We start from the raw sequence: 21,678 nt of genomic DNA, 5'->3' as shown, positions 1-21,678 counted from the left end.
AGTGAGCCTCATTGCAAAAACTAGTCCAATTCACAAAGATCAGCGCTAATAGCCACACGCAGTTACAGTGAAATTATTAGCGTCTTCAGAGAGTTGGTAACTGAAGCACTGACAGACTGGGATATTAAATCTCAATTATGGTTTCTCTCTGTCACAGTTAAATTCCTTGCGCTGTGATGTCATACGTGCAATATCTTTTGTGAATCGGACCTTGAGACGGAGCAGATAGCGGTTGCAAATGATGCGCAATTCAGCGGCCGCAATCCATTCTTTGTAAATTCGCTTATCAGAATTCAGACACTGAAATAAAATGGCATAAAGTAAATACAGGGTGCTATAGAGTAAGTAAGGAGGGGTTTCAGACACAGCCTGTGTTCATTTTAAAGCTGCATTAATCACTTTTTAGCCACTAGGGAGCAGAATTATGCCAAAACACGCTGACAGACACAGTTTTCAAAACATAGTCCCACTATGCAACTACAACTATTAAACTTAAATATCAATGTTTCTACTTGAGTAGCATAAAGAGCTCTTTCCACCTCTTTATATCGACCTATAACATCTGTTTCTTCACATTTTGTCTTTGTACAAGAACAAATATCAACCAAATAAAAGATTAACAACTGCATCATTGTGTGTCAATATATTCTCTGGAGGTGTGTGTCCATGTGAGTGATCATTGGTTGTCATCGTGCCGTTTTTACTTCATGAGCAACAATGTCTATAAAGTTAGACAACACAGAGACACCATCAGTGATTCTGAATTTTATTAATGCTTAAATTGGCAGTAAAGCTACAATCTCCCGAAACAAATTTAAAACTGTCTCAAAAGGCAGTACAAAACGGTACATTTCATAATCTAAAAAACAAAAGTGCAACAGTAAATCATCCTCATTGCTGGAAGAATAACCCTGCAGGTAAAGTTAAGTTGCAGCGCAGAAACATTTTGATGTAAACTGGGGAATAATCCTGAGATCTTTCACTTAAACATTAAATACTAAAGACATATACATATACTTTATAGCTGTAACTCTAATTAAATATACCCGAAAAATATAGCTGTCTAAGAATCTAAAGCTTATCTTTTACTTTTTTCTTTACCTTTACTTACTAGAACATTTTCTGTATATTTATATAACTTGCACAATGGAAAATTCATCATTTCCCCCTCATGGTCACTTGAAGGTGATGAGGTAGTCTGGGTAGGCTTGGTTATCATGGAACACAACGTACATGGTGGGATTGTCCACTTTGTCCACCACGCTGTCGTAGCGGTCGTGGGTCTGCTGGTCATTGCGAGGTGGGGGAACCCTCATGTCGCTTTGACCCAGAGTATAGATGCCGGTCAGGACTCGGGCCACAAACATTAACTGGGAACCATCAGCGGCCGGCTTGGAGTAGGTGGGTTGGGCAGAGTAGTTGGCGTTTACGGCAAAGTAGGTTCCGTGACCAAGTACAGTTGCTGCGAAAAAGAGGAAATATGGGATTAACAACAAGTCGTCATACCTAAACAACAGTAACATGTCTGTAGTTAAAGGTTTGGTTAAGTTTAGGCAACTAAAATTACTTGGTTAAAGAAAGATTATCATAGTTTAAGAAAGTGTTGTTAAGAGACAAACTGTGGTTGGACACATTGAGTTTGCTGGTCAGGAAAATGTAAACAACATGGGTTGCTTTTGTGCTGGTCTCAGAGGAGAAGTTTTTCACAGAAATAGATGCCAGTATAGTTGCTTTCAATCAGGGCTTTAGAAATACTGAGGTCATGATGCAACTAGTTGACTAATCACAACAGTGGGCCGGCTGATCAATCAGACCAAGCAGCCACAGTCTGACCCTACACTAATGAAGCACTACTAAAAGATCTTTACCGTTCTGCCCAGAAAAGCGCCTGTTGAAGCCAGTTTTCATGATGGAGTCACAGTTGTCCTGGGTCGTCCCGTGGTACAGAAGCTTTTCACCGGCTCCACCATGCTGTTTGTTCTTATCAGAGATTTGCTTCTTCTGCGCTTCGTAGGCGCGTCGCAGATGGACGTTCTGCAAGCGCTCGATCTATCAGGAAAAAACAGCCAAGACAATACTGAGCTGCTAAATTCACCTTGGAAGGATGTAAATATCTTTTCAAATGCATTGTGTTCATTATACTATAGAGATATACAGCTATTAAGCTATCATAGATCTAATCTGGACGGTGCCAAAATGATATGTCTTTTCCAGTGAAAGCTGCCGACCTTCATTACAGTCTTGCGGACGGTTCTTTTGAAGGCCTCCTTCACTGTCCGGTACTCTGCGGAGGACGGCTGCAGTGCAACCAGCTTCGAAGCTTCACCGGCTGCCATGTTGTCCCAGTACAGAGGGAGAGTGAAATCTGAGAGAAGGACAGAACGAGAAGAGAAATGTCAGATATTCCAGCCTGTTCTCATTCCTAGGGTGTCAAATACCAACGCTTTGTCAACGCAAACTATATAACTATATAGCACGCTAAAGGAAAGGGAAAAAGCACAAAATCATAATATGTCCTCTTTAATACAAAATCATAACCTAACAACATTTATGTTATTTTGATTTTTTATCATTCTCAAGGATCCATATTGTTATTGGTCTCAAACTCCAGTATCAGTCGCGCTCTTTTTGTAACACCTTCTCACCTGAGAGATGCTCAAGTCGTTTCAGCTTTGCCATCGGCCCAGATAATCGTGTTGCCTCCATCCTCTGTAGATCCACAATCCACCGGACACCCTGCGCGTCCACTATCCCTCCAGCTACATCTTTGTTTTCCAGGTCGTGATTGGCCAGTTTCGGTAGTCTCTCCCAGTTGCCGTTATGTCCCAGGATGCACCAAGCCACACGGGTGTACAGATCCTCCTCATCCCTGAATCTTACCTCTCTCCTGAGGGAGCCGTACTGGGAGGCGTTGATCATCTGCATCACCTGGTTGACCCCGTCTTTTAACCCGCTCACTGTTAAGTCTCCCTGGACCTTCTGCATGTACAGACCCTCGGTCTTCACCAGCTGCTCCAGGTCCTTCACGTCGTCCTGGGTGAGGCATTCCAGCTCCTCCTTTTTAAAGGTTTGAGTGGAGCACTGAGCCTGGTACAGATCCTTCAGCTTTGTCATGGCGTCGTCAACGTCCTTTCTGGCGACACCCACGAACAGGAAGACGGACTGCTGGCTTGTGGAGCTGGTTCTGAGGATGCTTAGATCTGCGCTCACAGACGAAGGGGGCTGTTGTTGTTGTTGTACATGAGGCAACTGAGATACTAGCAATGAAAGGTAGGACAAACAATAACAATCAGTGAAAATCCCCAACAAGTTAACAGAATTTTGATAAAAAGAGACAGATTTTGAGCAACCTCTCTTGATTGCAGCAATGGAGAACATTTGCATAGCTTCCTCTTTAAAGGCCAAGAAGACATCGATCTTGATCAGGACGAGGCGGATGTCAGTGAGACAGTAAGGAGGAGTGGACGACATGGCAGCCTCGACCCCTCGGAGGATGGCACCTGCCACGACACCAGCGTCCAACCCACCGACTCCTGCAAAATAGTTTAATTATTAAAACTGAAAATTTACATTTAGTGTGTGTTTTTGTTTTTTTAATTAAACATCTGGAAAGTCTTTCATCACACTCACCAGCACAGATGGCAGGAATGGCGACAGACTTGAACCCAAACGTTTCACAATATTCAACAATGCGACACACCCGTTGTTCGATGATGGCTGCATCCTGTTCCCCACAGATGTGTAAAATGGCTTCACAGGGGAACCGTCCAGACTGGGATACAAAAATGTCTCCTCGGTTCTCTTTTGCTACGCACAAACAGGAAATATGAGTAAAGAAGTTGTTGAGTTTGTGTTGCTTGAAAACGTCTAGCCGGTCCTCTTTTCTCACCTGCTCTAAGTTCAGCCTCCACCTCTGGTCCAGCTATGGTTAAGATGTCTTTGCACACACCATCTGTAGAATAAAGAATACATTTATAATCAGTGCTGGAATGTAACAACCAAAATGTAAACTTAATTTACTCAAGTAGCCTACAGTATTTATACTTTTGAGGTATTTCTATTTTCTACTCCACTACATTTTGGAGGCAAATATTGTACTTTTACTCCCCTACATTTATTTGATAGCTTTAGTTACTTTGCAGAGTTAGATTATTAATACAAACTATAAATCAACTAATAAATGGTGATATAATATTATAGATTAAACTATCCAGCAGTATATAAAGTAACTAAAATCAGCCACACCTTTGCCAGCTGCAACGCTAATGTGATTTTATTTATATATATATACACAGTAAATATATATATATATATATATATATATGAACATATATATATATATATAAATATATATATATATATATGAATATATATAATCACTCTTTATAATCCAATAAAATAATAGATATGATTCTGAAATAGACCTTTCTGCATAATGAGTAGTTTTACTTTTGGTACTTAAAATAATAATAATAATAATAATAATAATAATAATAATAATAATAATGATAATAATAATGATAATGATAATAATAATAATAATAATGAATAAGAAAGCAACACTTTTGGTACTTTTAAGAATATTATGAGGATAATAATTATTGTACTTTTACTTAAGACTTAATATTTTGAATGCAGGACTTTCAGCCTGTTTGTAACAGAGTATTTTTACACCGTGGTATTGCTACTTTTATAAAATATAAAAATATGTGAAAAATATTAATTCTTATTAAAATATAAATAATTGTAGTTTCATAATTGTTGATCCTCTCTTCTGATTGGTTGTTCAAAGCGCTGCGTCAGAGAGAGACGTTAGGACGTAGACGTAGGCCCATGACGTAGGCTACTAGCACAGTTTAGCTAGTTAGCTAGTTAGCTAAACTACTGTAGCCAATGATAAAAACAATAAGTTTCCACGCTGTGTTATGTTATCTAGTTGTTAACTGAACTGCACATTGAGGCTGTGACTGAGTTATTCTGTGACTGGTGAGTACATATATCTTTAATTTGACTAGCTGTCATTTAAAAACCTTATTGTTTGGATAAAGTGTGAATTATGTGTTAGTGTGTGTCAGCTCATGTCCCATGTGTTTTCTTCTTGTCTATTGGTATTTATAATCAGTGTGACTGAATAAACTAACATTTACTCAAGTAAGTTACTCTACTTTACTTGAGTTTTTCCATTTTATGACTTTCTACTTCTACTCCACTACATCTCAGAGGCAAATATTGTACTTTTTACTCCACTAAACTTTCACTGTATGGTATTACTACTTTCACTGTGTAGTATTAGTACTTTAACTGTGTTAATAGTACTTTTACTGTGTAGTATTAGTACTTTAACTGTGTTAATAGTACTTTCACTGTGTAGTATTAGTACTTTTACTGTGTAGTATTAGTACTTTAACTGTGTTAATAGTACTTTTACTGTGTAGTATTAGTACTTTAACTGTGTTAATAGTACTTTCACTGTGTAGTATTAGTACTTTTACTGAGTAGTATTAGTACTTTAACTGTGTTAATAGTACTTTTACTGTGTAGTATTAGTACTTTAACTGTGTTAATAGTACTTTCACTGTGTAGTATTAGTACTTTCACTGTATGGTATTAGTACTTTCACTGTGTTAATAGTACTTTCACTGTGTAGTATTAGTACTTTCACTGTGTAGTATTAGTACTTTCACTGTGTTAATAGTACTTTCACTGTGTAGTATTAGTACTTTCACTGTGTAGTATTAGTACTTTAACTGTGTAGTATTAGTACTTTCACTGTGTAGTATTAGTACTTTAACTGTGTTAATAGTACTTTCACTGTGTAGTATTAGTACTTTCACTGTGTAGTATTAGAACTTTCACTGTGTTAATAGTACTTTCACTGTGTAGTATTAGTACTTTCACTGTGTAGTATTAGTACTTTAACTGTGTAGTATTAGTACTTTCACTGTGTAGTATTAGTACTTTAACTGTGTAGTATTAGTACTTTCACTGTGTAGTATTAGTACTTTAACTGTAGTATTAGTACTTTCACTGTGTAGTATTAGTACTTTCACTGTGTTAATAGTACTTTTACTGTGTAGTATTAGTATTTTTACTGTGTAGTATTAGTACTTTCACTGTATGGTATTAGTACTTTTAATGTTTAGTATTAGTACTTTTACTATGTAGTATTAGTTCTTTCACTGTAGTATTAGTAATTTTACTGTGTAGTATTAGTACTTTTACTATGTAGTATTAGTTCTTTCACTGTAGTATTAGTTCTTTTACTGTGTGGTATTAGTATTTTTACTATGTAGTATTAGTTCTTTCACTGTGTAGTATTAGTATTTTTACTGTGTAGTATTAGTACTTTCACTGTGTGGTATTAGTATTTTTACTGTGTAGTATTAGTACTTTCACTGTGTAGTATTAGTATTTTTACAGTGTAGTATTAGTACTTTCACTGTATGGTATTAGTACTTTTAATGTTTAGTATTAGTACTTTTACTATGTAGTATTAGTTCTTTCACTGTAGTATTAGTAATTTTACTGTGTAGTATTAGTACTTTTACTGTGTAGTATTAGTAATTTTACTGTGTAGTATTAGTAATTTTACTGTGTAGTATTAGTTATTTTACTGTGTGGTATTAGTATTTTCACTGTATGGTATTGGTAATGTGTATGACAGCTTTAGTTTCTTCTAAAATTGCAATTTTTAGTACCTTTTTACCCAAATTTTGTGATTTTTAATTTTCTGATTAACTGAAGGATGAAGTGTTCCTTTATGGGTTGAGTAAATTGTTTTACTTCTTCAGCTAAATAAACTATTTTAAAATCCTCTTGGATCAGCTGGAAAATTAATATTCACAAAGCTGAAAACAGGGCTGTTTCTCTGAAACCATGAAAAGCTGCCTTTTTAGAGATATGTGGTTTGACGCTACAAGCATATGATCTTGTAGAATATGATGCATTTCTGTAGATCAAACTACCCAACAATATATAAAGGAGTTAAAATTAGCACAACCATAAACATCTACAGCAGTAACATTTTTGTACCAAGTGAGAAGATGTTGAGAAATTTGACTGAATATGTGAAAACTTTGACCTGCTGGTGGGAATAAAGGAAAAGTCAGTGGATCACCAAAGTCATCCTCAGCTCTCACTCACCATTCTGAAAATTAACGAAGTCGGTCGTGTTCACCACGGCGTCTGTAGTCTCGTTAGTGATGTCACCGAACACCAGCTGTAGTTTAACCCCGGCTCCCACTGTCATTGTGACATCATCTAGGTCACTGGTGAGGGACCTGAAGATGGCTAAAAGGAAAAAACGCCACAATATATTTCATATTTGTCTGATATTTAATCTGATAACTGAAAATGGCAATGGTGAAATATTAAATTGCTAATGAATACATTTGCTTACCTTGGCCTCCCTGGTTCACATTTAAGCTGAGGTGCCTGTAGATCTCATGGTAGCACTGTAAATATAAACACTTCAATCAATAAATCATGCATGAACACATCTTACAAACCAAGTGTTGATAGTCACCTCCACAGAGTCGGGGTAGTCTGGTTTAATGACGATGTGGATGGTGGAGAGAGACCCAGAGGATGCAGATAATCCAAACTGGCCAATTGTCTCAGTCAGCACTTGAGTGGCTTCTCTCAGCGGGTATTTTAGAACAATTCCAGGTCCGATAATTGGGAAGGCCACTGAGCACAAGCCTTGCTGTACACAAAGGTCCAAACACTTTTTCAGCCCGTTACCAAGCGCCTGCAAAACAAAAATCAGACATTTCCTCAGTGTTTTCAAAAGTTAACCCTGCATTGCACATTGCTTTCTAAAAATGGGAAGTGAGGTAACATAGAGAAAATTTGAGTTTTGTAGAGCTAAACTTTAAAGGGCGGGTCCATTATTAGTAGTATTTTTCAGGTTTTTATATAATTCTGTATCTAATATAAGAAAATATATCGATTCTGGAGCTAAAAAAACAATTTCAAAATCGTAAAAGCAAAAAATGAGAAAGTAGTCAGGATTTTAACTTCTTCCTCATTGGTTTTATGTCAATAAGTGGACCTTGAATTTGAACTCCTCTTGAAGTTTTTCACATTACCTGCACACTCTTCCCTCTGACTCCATCCCACGGCAAGCACTCAATGAAGAAGAGCTTAGAGCAGCCCAAAGATGGCGGCGCATCAACCTGCAGAACATCACCGGGGGCGACGGTACAATTTGCTGCCACGGAGTCAAACTTTGACTTGATTGCATTTCCGGCTTTTTTCAACAGGCATTTACCAATATTAGTAGAAGTTAACTGCCTGTTGAGCATGGGGACCACCAACACATTCACCTGTGGAAATAATGTGGAATAAAATCAATGTGAGTGGTTGCGTTGCACCTGTATTATTTGATGTGAAGTAGAACAGAAATTGTCAAACCTGCTCATCCACCAAACTGCCAAGCCTGATCTCCAGACTGGTCTTGTTAGCCGCCATGCTTCCAACAGTGTTTCGGCGCAATTTGGGGACGGGTCGGGGTGCGAGGCTGCTGGGGATGGGGCTGATGACGCTTCGTGGTTTAGTTGTCACATTTGGGGACTGCACACTTTGCTGTTCCCTGATAAGAACCTGACAGGAGCTCTCTACCAGCTCCTTGCCCACTTTACCCTCTGCTTGGAAGTACCGCTGAGCCCCCGGACCATTTAGAACCAACTTGTCGGACGTCAGACTGGCTAAAGTTGACATCAGGGCCTGGTGGGCCTCTTTGACCAGACAACGGGGACCGGACACAAGCACACAAGGGTATGGGAAATGCGAGGCTTGTAAGGTCACCTTGGTCTTCTTCATGCCAATCATGTCTACGATTTGATCAAAACAGTCAATCAGTTCAGGATGCGGTAGGTTCAGCACTTCTTGTGTCCCGACCTGGTTCATCTGGTAGTCATGCAGAACCTCTTTGAGCTTGTTCACATTTTCACTATAGCCCACCAGTCGCACTTTGGTGGTTGCGGTTCCACTGGGTCCTGGGATGAAGCTGACGTCCACTCTGAACTCCCGAGAGTTTGCCTCCTTCTTGGCTTTGTCGAGGATCTCCTTCACTCTGTCTAGATCTGGAGGTACAGCTGAAGCTCCCTGTAATGGCACATTGGCCACAGCGAGGTCTCTCTGCACCGCCGCCTCAGCCTCATCCAGGGCCTCGGGGGACAAACTGGACAGGACCAATTCTGACCCTACCTCTAGGGAGACAGGATTTCTGAGGCTCTGCTGGAAGCGAGTCTGGTACTTGGAGACGGCACCGCTGGATGTTAGGAAGTTCATTAAAGCTGTGCAGAGCTTAACTCTCTTTTCCTTTACCTTTGTGATTAGTTCATCAATTTTCGTAGCCACTGACTGCACCTCCTTGTCAGGGCCTTCCAAGGTGATCAAGACGCTGCTTATGAGGATTTTAACTTCTGGGTAATGTGCTCGCATTTCTCGACTTAACTCTTCTTCTACCAGTTTGAACTGCTTCTCCACAATTGGTATTTCCTTCCGGGTTGGCAGGCTCTTTTCCAGTTTTGCAATCTTCTCATTTACAGCCTCAACTTCTCCCACAACCACGACATAACCACTGTCTTTGTACACTTTGATATCGTCGGTCACAAAGGCGACGTCCTGCCGTATGATATGGGCTATTTTTGGCTCCATCACATGATAGCAGCAGTAGCTCTCAGTGAGACAAATGAAGACCCGATCCACTTGCATCTCCCATGTCTCTGCAGCAGCATAGGCTCCTCCAGGCCCTTTCTCAATATCCCCCCTAACCACTGCCTCCTCCTCATCAAAATCCAACTCCACCGTGCAGCCAATAGAAGAGAGTTGCTTCTGTAAGATTTTACTTGCTCTTGGGTTGTCTCTCAGGAAATACAGGAGGAAAACTTCTAGCTGGAAAATCTTCTCAAGGCCTTTTTTGTTTGCTTTTGTGAATGTCTGAAGAAGAAAAGCAATATCAAACAAATGAAGGGATTAATGTAAGTCTAATAAAAACATAGATAATGGGGATGCACCGATTTATCGTCCGAACACTGGTATCAGCCGATATTCGCCTTGTTGACTGCCATAAATAAGATTGACATTCGCCAATTGCAGTGACCGATGTTTATCTGTTGTCTGTTGTCTCGGAGATAGATCAGCGACAAGAACGTTATGGTCAACAAAAAATTAAACAGTAAAACAATGGCTTACAAGATTTCTTAAAAACAATCACTGCTGTCTGGATGGGAACGAACCTCATGTGTGCGTAATGTGTCTCTACAATCAGTCAGTCAGTCCAGTTAATCATTCGCGAATGGCATTGTTCTCTTGGACGGATAAAAAAGTAATAATGAAAAATGCTAAAATGGGTCGCCAATATACTTGGGGCGGCCGTTAATATATGAGCAAGTAGAGTATGAGTGTGAGAAACACTGCTTATGATTCTAATCACTTTTACCTTTACATTTCATTTATGTTTCACAAAACAAATATTTTTGTTGGGCTGTGAAAGTACTGAAACATTGTTCTTGTTGAGTAGGTAGTTGTATAGCAGCCGAAAAGGCTTTTGAAGCAGTTATTAAAAATAAGAATATTGTTCATGTGAATGAAGGTTATATTAAAAGTTGTTTCATAAATTTGTATGATTGAATTTGTGCTCATTCAAAGACAGTGTAATTAAATTCTGAATGACTTTAAAACAGCTCAGTTATTTTTATTAAAGTTATTTTCTATAATGAAAAGGTCTTTGTTTCCCTGGCACAAAAGGGGAATAAAAAACAGCAGAAACTAAAACATCAGTATCGGCTATTGGCCAAATTGTTATTTTAAACATTGTATCGGGCCAGAATTTTGCAATCGGTGCATCCCTAATAGTGAATCTATGAATTATAAAAAGATATCATAAAAATAGTCACTACAATGCTTACATTTTAATTATCAGATGTTGACTCTGCTCAGAAATCCCCCCAAACTGGTCTAGCCAGATTATTTGCCTCTGACGTTTGTGTTTACCGTAATCATGAAGGCATCGGCCAAGGTGATTAGAGTTGTTACTCAATGTTTGCTCACCTGTGATTGACTCGTGGATGGCTGATCAAGGGTCTGTGGTGAATTGGTTCGGCTCACAGTCAGACGCATTTCTCCACCAGGAAGTGAGATAGTGTGAAACTTCCTCTGCAAAACCCTTTCCTGCTCTGTAAAGAAACACAAAACAAAATCCTACATTTAAACTAGAACTGCAAGGTATATTCTACCTATAACTCATTTGAACTAAAGAGGATTCCTTACCTTCTTTGACCCTGAAACAGATTTTATAGGTGTTGTCGCCAGCCTTTTCAATCATTCCACAATCACCTCCCCCAGAATTTCGTTTTTTCTGAAAGTGCCTCCAGATTTTCTCTTTCTCTTTGTCTGTCAGATCTTTCGCTTCAAAGAACAACGGATGTTGGTATTCATCCATTTTACCTCCGATTCTGAACCTTAAAAACTTTGAATAAGTAAGGCACTTCTTATGCCACCGTGCCTCTTCAGTGTATGCTGTGATCTGAAGGGCTTTTATTTACTTTCACTTTCACTTAACTCATTGTGTTTACTGTTCCTTTCCTCGTTCTTGCAAATGGACACACCCACTGACATAAATAATGAATGCTTAGCTATAAATGGGAATTCCCTTGTTCATCTTGTTGTGCAGGCTGCATGGTGTGCATCCATTTTTCCTCAAATTCTTAATTTCTATATGGCAGCTGTGCATTACTCAGCTCCTTATTGTGAGTTTGCAAATGCACACACCCAAAAACACGCAGAAATAGACCCGCTATAACAGAGCATTTCCCTGGTTGTTCTTGTACACAAAGCATAATGCAGCTAAAATTGATGCAAGGGATAAGAATAATGATGTCTTTATATAAAATGGTAACATAAGGGTAATTATTCCACCAATAATGTATATGACGCCTATTTTATGTCTTTATTTGATAGCAGATAGTAGAGAGATGGAGAATGTGGTCTCCCAACATCAGTAGTTTCTGTGTTGTGATTTCACACCATAGACAAATGAATAACCATAAGAGACTAAGATGTGCTTGTGTAAATCTGATGTCCTGCGGCATTACCAGTTCAAACCACTAGATGTCCTACTGCGACTAAAAACTCTACTGATAGATGACAATAAATCAGCCTGCCAGTGCAATTAACTTTTTACAACCTTTTTATAGTGGCATTAACAGCCCAGTAAAATGTGTACAGAAGATAATAAACAGATTACAGATTAGATTTGAACTAATCGAAAGTTGGTTCATTATGTTTTGTTTTGTTTTTACATTTTGTATTTATTATGTTCACATGTTCTAGTCGTCAGGTATTTTTTTATGAGTGCATCTCTTCCAAAATTAGAGCAAAATAATCTCAACTCACAGGTCAATTTACTGGCTTTTATCAGAGCTTTCAACTGGATCTGGTCTTCTTCAGTGAGTAAATTGAGCTCATGTGAAGGAGGTCATTCTCGACACGGAAGACCGTCATTGAATGGAGAGAGGGGTTACAATCTCCACCTCACGTATGACCAAATGCAGTTGAAAGCAGAGGAAAAAAAAGTAGCAATTAGATCTGCAAGTCGAAACACACATGCTGTTCCCATGATTAAGATACAGTCTGCAAAGGTGGATTTTCAGCAGAAATGGGGCGTTGGTGGCTTCAGAGTGTAGGGTTTGACCATGGCTTGGAGGTGGGAAGGAGCAGTTGTAGTCAGTGCCCTGAAGGCTCACACCAGAGTCTTTAACTTGATGTGAGGTACAAAAGAAAGCCAATGAGGAGAAGAGAAAATAAGTGGTGTGGGAAAACTTGAAAACCAGACTGGCAGCTGCATTCTGAACTGGATGCAGGCGCAGGGTTTCTGGCGAGGAGGGAGTTGGTCTCTGGTGAGAAAGGTCAAATCCTCCTCCTGATGTTGTACAGGAAGAATCTACAGGAGTGAGCTCTTGCTGCAGTGTTTCTCAGCTCATTAAGTGTCACACCCAGATGTCTTGCTGCACAAACTGGCATCAACACAGTGTCCTCAGTGGTGATAAATAGGTCTCAGTGCGTACTTCCCTTCCACCGAAGCAATACAAGCTCAGTCTTATCCAGTGCCATTAAGTTCAATCTGAGATTTCTGGCAGTAATATAATATGAGAGCAATAACTAGACAAAGGACTGTTGTTGAAGTTGCTTCACTGCCAATATTTATCAACTGAGATAAACTGTAAACTGAGCTGTTGAGAAACAACTCAATCACATGGTTGCTGGTCTCTCTTAGATAAGTTCTTTATGATTGTGCAGTAATATATCCCTTTTATTCTGACTCATGCAGCACACTTAGTTTTGTTTGAACTAGAACTGAAATGTTATTTTATAGATTTTAATGATTTTCAGTACTGTGTTACCAAATATTACAGAGTTTAAAAAAAAATTAGATTAGAAACATCCTGAGATGTACTGAATAATTGATTCAAATGAAAACTGTTGGCAGTGTGGACCATAATAAGGACCATGAGCTTAAACCACAAGATGCATCACCAACGAAACAAAATAAACTAAAACTATCTGTGTACTGGGGGTCATTGAATATCCCCTTTGCATAAAACTATATTTTTCAGTTGAAAATGTAGGTGTAGTAGCCTTAATTTATCAGTTTCAAAGAATTTAAATATTTACATGACTAGGGCTGCACAATTAATCGAATATTAATCGTGATCCAGATTTTGGCTTGCCACAATTAAATGAACATGACCGACTGCGATATTGGCGTTTAAAATGCTCCGCTCATAGTAAACATATCAAATCAAGCCAGCCACCAGGGAGCGATCCAGATGTTTTGGCTTCACTTTTGCGAGCTGTCATAACGCTGGCTGCACAGAAGCAGCTTATAAGAAACTTTCCTGTGTCTGTCAAGATCCACATTTTTAAAGATTATTTTTTGGCCTTATTAGTACAGCTGGAGAACGAAAGGAAAGGGGGAGATAGAGGGGCTGACATGCAGCAAAGGGACAATGGTCGGCATCGAGCCCGGGCTGCTGCCAAGGACTCTACCGGATGAGCTAAAGGTCACCCTGGAAATGTTTATTTTTAATCACTATTCCCAGTAATAGTATCAGCATCAGTGTTTTTGTTATTATGCTGAGCATTAGATAAGTGTGTTTTAACTGGAAATGACTTGACACCTACATGAAAAAGTCTATAAAAGGAAATAATCTCTCAAAAACACATTGCCTTACATTTATGTCCTTATTTGGAGAATACTTTTTGGGCATGACACCAAAAAACACAATAAACGAGTAATAAATAATCTATTTATTAAAAGGCTGTCCAGGAAGCAGTGGCTACATGGGTTCGTGCTTGATAATAGCTTACCCATCTAGTCTAGATATTCCTCTACTGACGTCTTCTTTCCTAAAGAACAAAGTCCCGTCAGCACCAGAGTCCCAAAACAAACATATAGTATATCAGTGACAGTACGAGCCTCTCAAAGCTTACCAAATAAACTTCAATTTTATTTAAATCATTTAATTTCATGTTTGTCTCAAGAGTTCAACTGAAAGTAAAAGCAAAAATGAGTCGCCTGGGCTAGGTATTGTAGCGAACTGCATAGAATCCTCTGGAGTAAAGTCACATGTATTTGTTATTACTGATGATTTAAAAATCAAAATGAGAAAATGTTTAATGTTCAGTTTTTAGTAGAAAGTTTGTTGGAGTTGCTGTGTGTTATACTATTCTCCTACAATCATGATGACTATCAAGGTGTAAGTTGTGAGCTAAATCTTGAATATCACATTTTTGTTTTGCTTTTGAAGACCAGCGATAGTTCCCATCATGAGCAAAGATGAAACAACAGATGTTTGAAAGAATGCATGTCTCCTGGCTGACATCTGGGATGAATTGCAATGATTTAACTCCCCCAACACATGAGATTTTTACTCCCTGCAAATCACTGTGCACTACTCCCAGTTCCTTGGAAATCTTCTTTTTCTTTTTTTTAAATCAGCTCCATCGAAAAAAACAGCCAACACTGAACACACTTAGCTTGACAAAGCTACCTTCCAACTCTGAGTGAGCTAAGAAAATAACACAATCCATCACTTACTTTATGTGCAAAGAACTGCATCCATACAACGTCGTGGAAAACGAAGGCTTTTGTTGCATAAATCGCGATATGTCTTATTGCAATACTCATACATCACGGGGTGTCTGGTGATTCCCACCCTTAATAGACAATCCATATGGCAAAATGATGCATGGGATATGAACATATATGAGAAAGATGGATCCAGGAGGATGGAGATCCAGGTGCACCATGTGGAGTGAGGCTCCAACAGCCAGGAGAGCATCCAAGAGTCTTTCGCAACATGTCAATCATGTTGTGAAACATAAGATCTCACTTTTGCCCCTACCTGTAAAGTTACGCTTTAGAGAATAAGTTGTAAGCCAAAGGAATGTGGTGCATGTAGTGTGATGTAAGCTCACAGTTTACATGAGGTGAGAAGGAAAGAAGACAAGACAATTTGGTTTCCATCCAATTCCCTGTCATACCAGCGCCAGAATCTACCATATTAACATCAATACTGATCGCATCATTAATATCCTACTTCTGAATACATTTTGATTACGACGGATGCTTTGAGACACACTTGCAGTAAGATTAAAAATAAAACAAATAGTTGTAATCAATAACTTTAAATAACAATTGTTTATTGGATGAATTCTCCCAACTTTCTTTCTCAATATTTGGCATATGTAGCAGCTAACTATTTTGCTAAAACGTAGCGTAGAACACCAGGGGGCATAATCCGTATACTATACGGATTTACAGACACAAAATAAAACAGTGTGAAAACGAGGCGTTAATTTGTATTTAATTAAATCCCCTTTCTAAAATTCTCAGTGCCAATACAATATTTGACACCAGCAGTCAGCAGTGGGGAAGTCAGCGCTTAATTGTCTACACACTAGATAACTGTTATATGTTAGAATGACCATGTTGGTAAAGCAGAGAAATCCTGAATAAATACACAAGAGACCGGAGGAGGATCAGAAAAAAAGTCACCGTGGGGGTGAACATGACTCAACATGATGAACTGTCACCTTGCTATGCAGGAAGCTTTTAAAAGGAAGGGAAACGTGACATCACCAGTGGATTTACAGGGAAAACGATTACAAAAGATGTGGGAACGTTCAATTTTTTTTAACCACTTCTCAGGAAATCTCTTAACTGCAAGGGTATAAAAGGGAGGTGCAGAAAACATGGAGCTCACTGTGCACTGTGCCTCACTTTGAGACTCAAAAGATACAAGGATTCCTCTTTGAAGACCATCCCTACCATTTAAGACAATAATGAATACTGCAATCAAGTGCATTGTTCTCCTGGCCTGCATCATTTGCAGTTCAACAAGTAAGTAATTTATTGGATTGTGCAAAGCTTTTTTTGTTGCATTTATGTGGCTTTGAATGAGCTAAACTTTGACTAAAAACATCTCACTCTGTGTCTTTTGCTGAGCCTAACATATCAGGAAAACATGAAAGTTGAAACTGTTGCTATTCCATAGATTATTTACACTGTTTTTCTTGATGTTTCCAGCTATTCTGAACTGCCGATGTGTAAGAACAGTCAACGCCACGAAAATCTCTCTCATCGCTGATGTAGACGTGATTAACCCTCGTCCATACTGCAACAGGAAAGAAGTCATGTAAGTATCTGCAGCAACATGAACAAATGGACGACAATGTTTTTTCTCAGCGTTGGGAAATGTTGATTTTCCAGTGACTTTAATTTGTTGTTTAGAGAGTTGTTTTACATTAAAGCTTTCTCTTCCTCCTACAGCGCCGTACTGAAAGACGGGAGCTCACAGTGTCTTAACCCCAACGGAAAATTCACCCAATTAGTCGTGAAGGCAATGCTAATGTAAGTCCAAAGCTTTTTTTTTTTACATGGGGCGCTTTCATTCACCATTTTTCACAACACAGTGTGATCTAATGTAATTAGAGGAGAGAAAGCTTGCCATGTAAAGTGCAAGGGAAGGTTGAGCAATTAGGCCTTCATCACTGCCAGTCAGTGTGTATGAAAGATAGAGGAAGTAACATGTCATTTATCCTGCAACTACTTGAGTAGATGCAGCTAGAGGCTTCTCATAAGCACTTTATAAATACCACATTGCATTTAACCTCTTAACATTCCGTCCCTTTTTTTAGAGGGGTAGGGGTGGGAGGACAGGGGATGTTCAGGGGTAGATAAAAAGTCAACAGTATATGTCACATAGAAGTGGTGTACATCATCTGAAAGCTGGGAACCTGAAGATTAATTTGACATGCAGATCAGCACTGTGTGTCAAGTTGTTCTAGTCATAACTCATAAATAGAAATTAAATAAATTGTGAAAGTATAAAAGGGCTTAGAACATTATGATAGAAGTATATGATGGTCATTCCCATGCTCTATTATGTCTCATAAGTTGTTGCAGCAATTTTAGGGTTGGATCCACAAGAGTCTCAGCTTTACAGTCATATCCAATTTATGCAATTCTAAGACTGTTTAGGGACCCCAGCAAGAATATTACAACACCATTTTAGAATAGGAAGAATGATTTTGGCCCCAAACTGCATGTGATTATCATAAAGTGGGCATGTCTGTAAAGGGGAGACTCGTTGGTACCCATAGAACCCATTTTCATCTGGATATCTTGAGGTGAAAAATAGGTATTGCTTCTTTTTAAGGGGCCAAAAAGGTTGTGAATCACTACTTATGTGTGTTACTAGCATTGAATTAAGTGTGTCAAAGTATTAAAAATACATTTTAAGGGTTCACAAGCCAAAAGGGCTGGAAACCCCTGTTTCAGATGATTGAAATTTCAAATTAAAGGTTGAACATGATATTCTTTCTTTACAGGAAGAAGGCGGCACGTGCTTCTAAGAAGACCAGCACCAGCACCAGCACCAGCACTCCCAAAACAACCATAGCATCGGTCACATAATGCAAATGTGTTCATCATCGTTAAAATGAAACAAGACGTATCCAATTTGTAAGGAGATCCGCACACCTCCCCAAAGTAAGGGTATGGTTGGTGTAATTCTTGCACAGATGGTACAATACTGAAACAAGTGAAATTGTTTTTCTTCACTCGTTTTGAGTTTTGCGCAGCGGGAGCTAAAAGTGACAGCAAGATGTAAAAGTGTGAAATATTTAATACTCCAGCAGCCATAACATAATGAGCATTGTCACTTTTAGGAGACAGTTTGTGAAGGGAGTGTCCTTACCCAGAATATTCATCTGGTTAAACAGGGTGCATGTAAGATATGTGATTTACGTCCGCTGATGAGACTGGTGTATTTCCAGCCTAAAATACTGCCTTATGATTGAATCGACGATTAATGAGAATATTTTTTTACTGTGATTGTATTTTATTGCTCTTATTCACTACATCTCAAATTCTAATAATTATTGTTTGTGATGTAATTCAACCTGGCAGATAATATTGTGAAGGTCATGATGGTAAATCTGATGGTAAATGTGAACTGTGTTTTTATTTGGTTGATTTGTTAAAGCTTCATTTGTTTGTGTAATTTGAAGTTTTCCTCTTTTTTTTATTACAGTGCAAACAAATGTGTATTTATGTGTGTATACATCATACTGTATGAGTGCCGTGTTTTTTTAAGTTTTTTTAATTTTTAAATAATGTTCAATATTGACTCTTGACACGTGATGCTGTTGATGAAGATGTTAACAAATTGCAATAAATCTGGACATTGTAAAAAAAAAAAAAGACATCTTGGCATTTTTTTTTCAATATTATATTTATTATTTTTTTGTTCATTTTAAAACAACAGAACAAACATTCACAAACCTCCCCAATAATAACATTCTCAGTACAAATAAACTTAACAATTCTAATATTAATATAAAATAAGCCAGTATAGATACAGGAAAAATATATTATATACAAAAAATAGATAGATAAATAAAAAGAATATACACAAGTCAAAAAAATAAAATAAAATCTATTAATATATACATATATATACTGTATACATGTATACATACATACATATACGCACACTCAGTATATACACATACAAAAACACATATACATATAATCAATCTTGCTGTCTGTCCGTTTGTCTTGCTGTTCGTTTGTCTGTCTGCCATGCTTTCTGTCTGTCTGTCTTGCTGTCTGTCCGTTTGTCTTGCTGTTCGTTTGTCTGTCTGCCATGCTTTCTGTCTGTCTGTCTTGCTGTCTGTCCGTTTGTCTTGCTGTTCGTCTGTCTGTCTGCCATACTTTCTGTCTGTCTGTCTGTCTGTCTTACTGTCTGTCTGGCTTTCCGTCTGTCTTGTTGTATGTCTGGCTTTCCGTCTGTCTTGCTGTCTGTCGGTCTGTCTTGCTTTCTGTCTGTCTGTCTTGCTTTCTGTCCATTTGTCTTGCTTTCTGTCTGTCTGTCTGTCTGTCTGTCTGTCTGTCTGTCCGTTTGTCTTGCTTTCTGTCTGTCTGTTTTGCTTTCTGTCTGTCTGTCTGTCTGTCTGTCCGTTTGTCTTGCTTTCTGTCTGTCTGTTTTGCTTTCTGTCTGTCTGTCTGTCTGTCCATTTGTCTTGCTTTCTGTCTGTTTGTCTTGCTTCCTGTCTGTCTGTCTGTGTGTCTTGCTGTCTGTCCTTCTGTCTTGCTTTCTGTCCATTTGTCTTGCTTTCTGTCTGTGTGTCTTGCTGTCTGTCCGTTTGTCTTACTTTCTGTCTGTCTGTCTTGCTCTCTGTCCGTTTGTCTTCCTGTCTGTCTGTTTTTCTGTCTGTCTGTCTGTCTGTCTTGCTTTCTGTCTGTCTGTCTGTCTGTCTGTCTGTCTGTCTGTCTGTCTGTCTGTCTGTCTGTCTGTCTGTCTTGCTGTCTGTCTGTCTTGCTGTCTGTCTGTTTGTCTTCCTGTCTGTCTGTCTTTCTGTCTGTCTGTCTGTCTGTCTTGCTGTCTGTCTGTCTTGCTGTCTGTCTGTTTGTCTTCCTGTCTGTCTGTCTTTTTGTCTCTCTGTTTCTCTGTCTGTCTGTCTTGCTTTCTTAGCAGAAGGAGAAGTTTGGTGACAAATTAATCATCACTGACTCCTTCTTTTGCAGTAGTTATTGCAACATCGCTGATAAAACATATCTGCTCCTAAACAGGTTTCTCTTCAACGCCCACAGCCCTCCATCCTCTTCCTGTACTGTAGCCTGTAATCAACATTAATAACAAAAACACATTTTATCAATAGACACAATAAAAACAAACCGTTTTCGCCCACGACAGCGTTTTAGGATTCAAGTCCTGTCCTGCATCACTGAACAGTAAAGACAGAACAAACTGGAAAAGGATTGTAGGTGTTACGGTATTTACATTAAACCAATACACTGTACTGTACTCGGTATGTAGAATATTAGTCATTTGGGGCTTTCGGTTGTAAAAATTCTCATGAAAAGTCCCCTCAAGATTGTTTTCAAAAGATGACAATTTTGCCAAGTCATACTGTAATACACAATCTCATTTCTTACAATCATGTGGCCTTGAGGCTTCACATCATGACCCACTTTTGTCCCGCATTTATGACCCGAACGTCTGATAAGGACACATGCCTTCAATCATAAGGGAGTAATATTTCTCAAGTCTGAAAGTGCTTTGTCATCAAAAAGATGATGTCAGCTGTCACTCATATTATGTTACTTATGATACTTTGAACAGATTTTGAACAGCAAAACTAAGAGAGAAAGAGACTTGTATAAACCTTTATCTTATATTTTCAGTGTCAATTAAGCAATTTAACTTTAAAACAAATTGTTGGAAACAGTGTCAATGGAGGTTAAGTGTTTTATCTTGAGATCCCATCTTTCCACATAAGATGTTTGACAAATCATGTCTGGTTTACATCATCAAATCAATTTTCCCAATGGGTGTTTTTGTGGCTGCCCAGCTTGTACAATGGTCTTCTTGTAGGGTAGTTAAAGAGCATTTATTGGATGCTCTATTTTACAGTAATTCCATTTATCGTAACCCAATTCAACATTAAACACATTGTGATTATGGGTATTACTGTGAATAAAAACTGAAATGAAAGAGTTAAACATTAAAACCATTACCAAATTACATTTTAAACATTATAAACTAAAATAATAATAATAATAATAATAACTTAGATTTATATAGTGCCTTTCAAGAAACCCAAGGACGCTTAACATAGACATAAATAGACACAACAAACGGAACATAGCAGTAGCTAGAGGCCACAGGCCTTGTTGAAGAGGTGGGTTTTAAGGAGTCTTTTGAAGCTGTCCAGAGATGGTGCGTTGCGGAGCTCTATGGGGAGAGAGTTCCAGAGGGTGGGGGCTGTCACACTGAAAGCTCTGTCCACAAAAGTTCGCAGGTTTGTTTGGGGGGGATGGAGAGCTGACTCGTATCTGAGAATCTCAGGTTCCGGGACTGTGTGTATGGGTGGAGGAGGTCAGATAGGTACTGAGGAGCCAGGGCGTTGAGGGATTTGTAGGTGAGGAGGAGGATTTTGTAGGTGATGCGGGACTTGACCGAGCGCCAATGGAGGTAGATGAGGGTGGGGGTGATGAAATGGCTAGAAATGACTCATGAAAAGAAACTGAACTGAAATGTTTTTCATTCTTATATGCAGGATTAAACTCATCCCTCAAACTACCAACATCGTAAAAAGCAA

The 21,678-nt window shown here is 38.6% G+C and overlaps 3 protein-coding genes across 3 annotated transcripts in view; 1 reads left to right on the top strand and 2 right to left on the bottom strand.

Annotated features, from left to right (window-relative positions):
* Positions 1-876: 876 nt before the first annotated feature.
* On the bottom strand, positions 877-11,559 carry LOC119481408 (protein mono-ADP-ribosyltransferase PARP14-like). The gene is made up of 14 exons (XM_037758275.1): positions 11,278-11,559; positions 11,059-11,183; positions 8,416-9,945; positions 8,091-8,327; positions 7,526-7,750; positions 7,400-7,454; positions 7,144-7,290; positions 3,890-3,952; positions 3,631-3,807; positions 3,351-3,533; positions 2,646-3,257; positions 2,229-2,365; positions 1,869-2,049; positions 877-1,462 (listed from the first exon to the last, which is right to left on the bottom strand). Exons 1-14 carry the CDS (start codon positions 11,447-11,449, stop codon positions 1,176-1,178), a joined length of 4,131 nt encoding a protein of 1,376 aa, XP_037614203.1. The 5' UTR covers positions 11,450-11,559; the 3' UTR covers positions 877-1,175.
* trmt10b (tRNA methyltransferase 10B) overlaps positions 1,819-21,678 on the bottom strand; it is a 30,630-nt gene continuing 10,770 nt past the window's right edge. Inside the window, exon 9 of the mRNA XM_037758278.1 lies at positions 1,819-1,834. The gene's annotated coding sequence lies outside the window, so the exon portion shown is untranslated. The remainder of the gene's footprint in view (positions 1,835-21,678) is intronic.
* On the top strand, positions 16,166-18,775 carry LOC119481411 (permeability factor 2-like). The gene is made up of 4 exons (XM_037758279.1): positions 16,166-16,411; positions 16,598-16,706; positions 16,841-16,921; positions 17,902-18,775. The coding sequence occupies exons 1-4, from the start codon at positions 16,354-16,356 to the stop codon at positions 17,984-17,986; spliced, it is 333 nt and encodes a 110-aa protein (XP_037614207.1). The 5' UTR covers positions 16,166-16,353; the 3' UTR covers positions 17,987-18,775.

This window comes from Sebastes umbrosus, chromosome 22 (assembly GCF_015220745.1).
Source record: "Sebastes umbrosus isolate fSebUmb1 chromosome 22, fSebUmb1.pri, whole genome shotgun sequence".
NCBI classification, from domain to species: domain Eukaryota; kingdom Metazoa; phylum Chordata; class Actinopteri; order Perciformes; family Sebastidae; genus Sebastes; species Sebastes umbrosus.
Note: the sequence above shows the minus strand (reverse complement) of the source record. Positions and strands in the feature narration are given on the sequence as shown.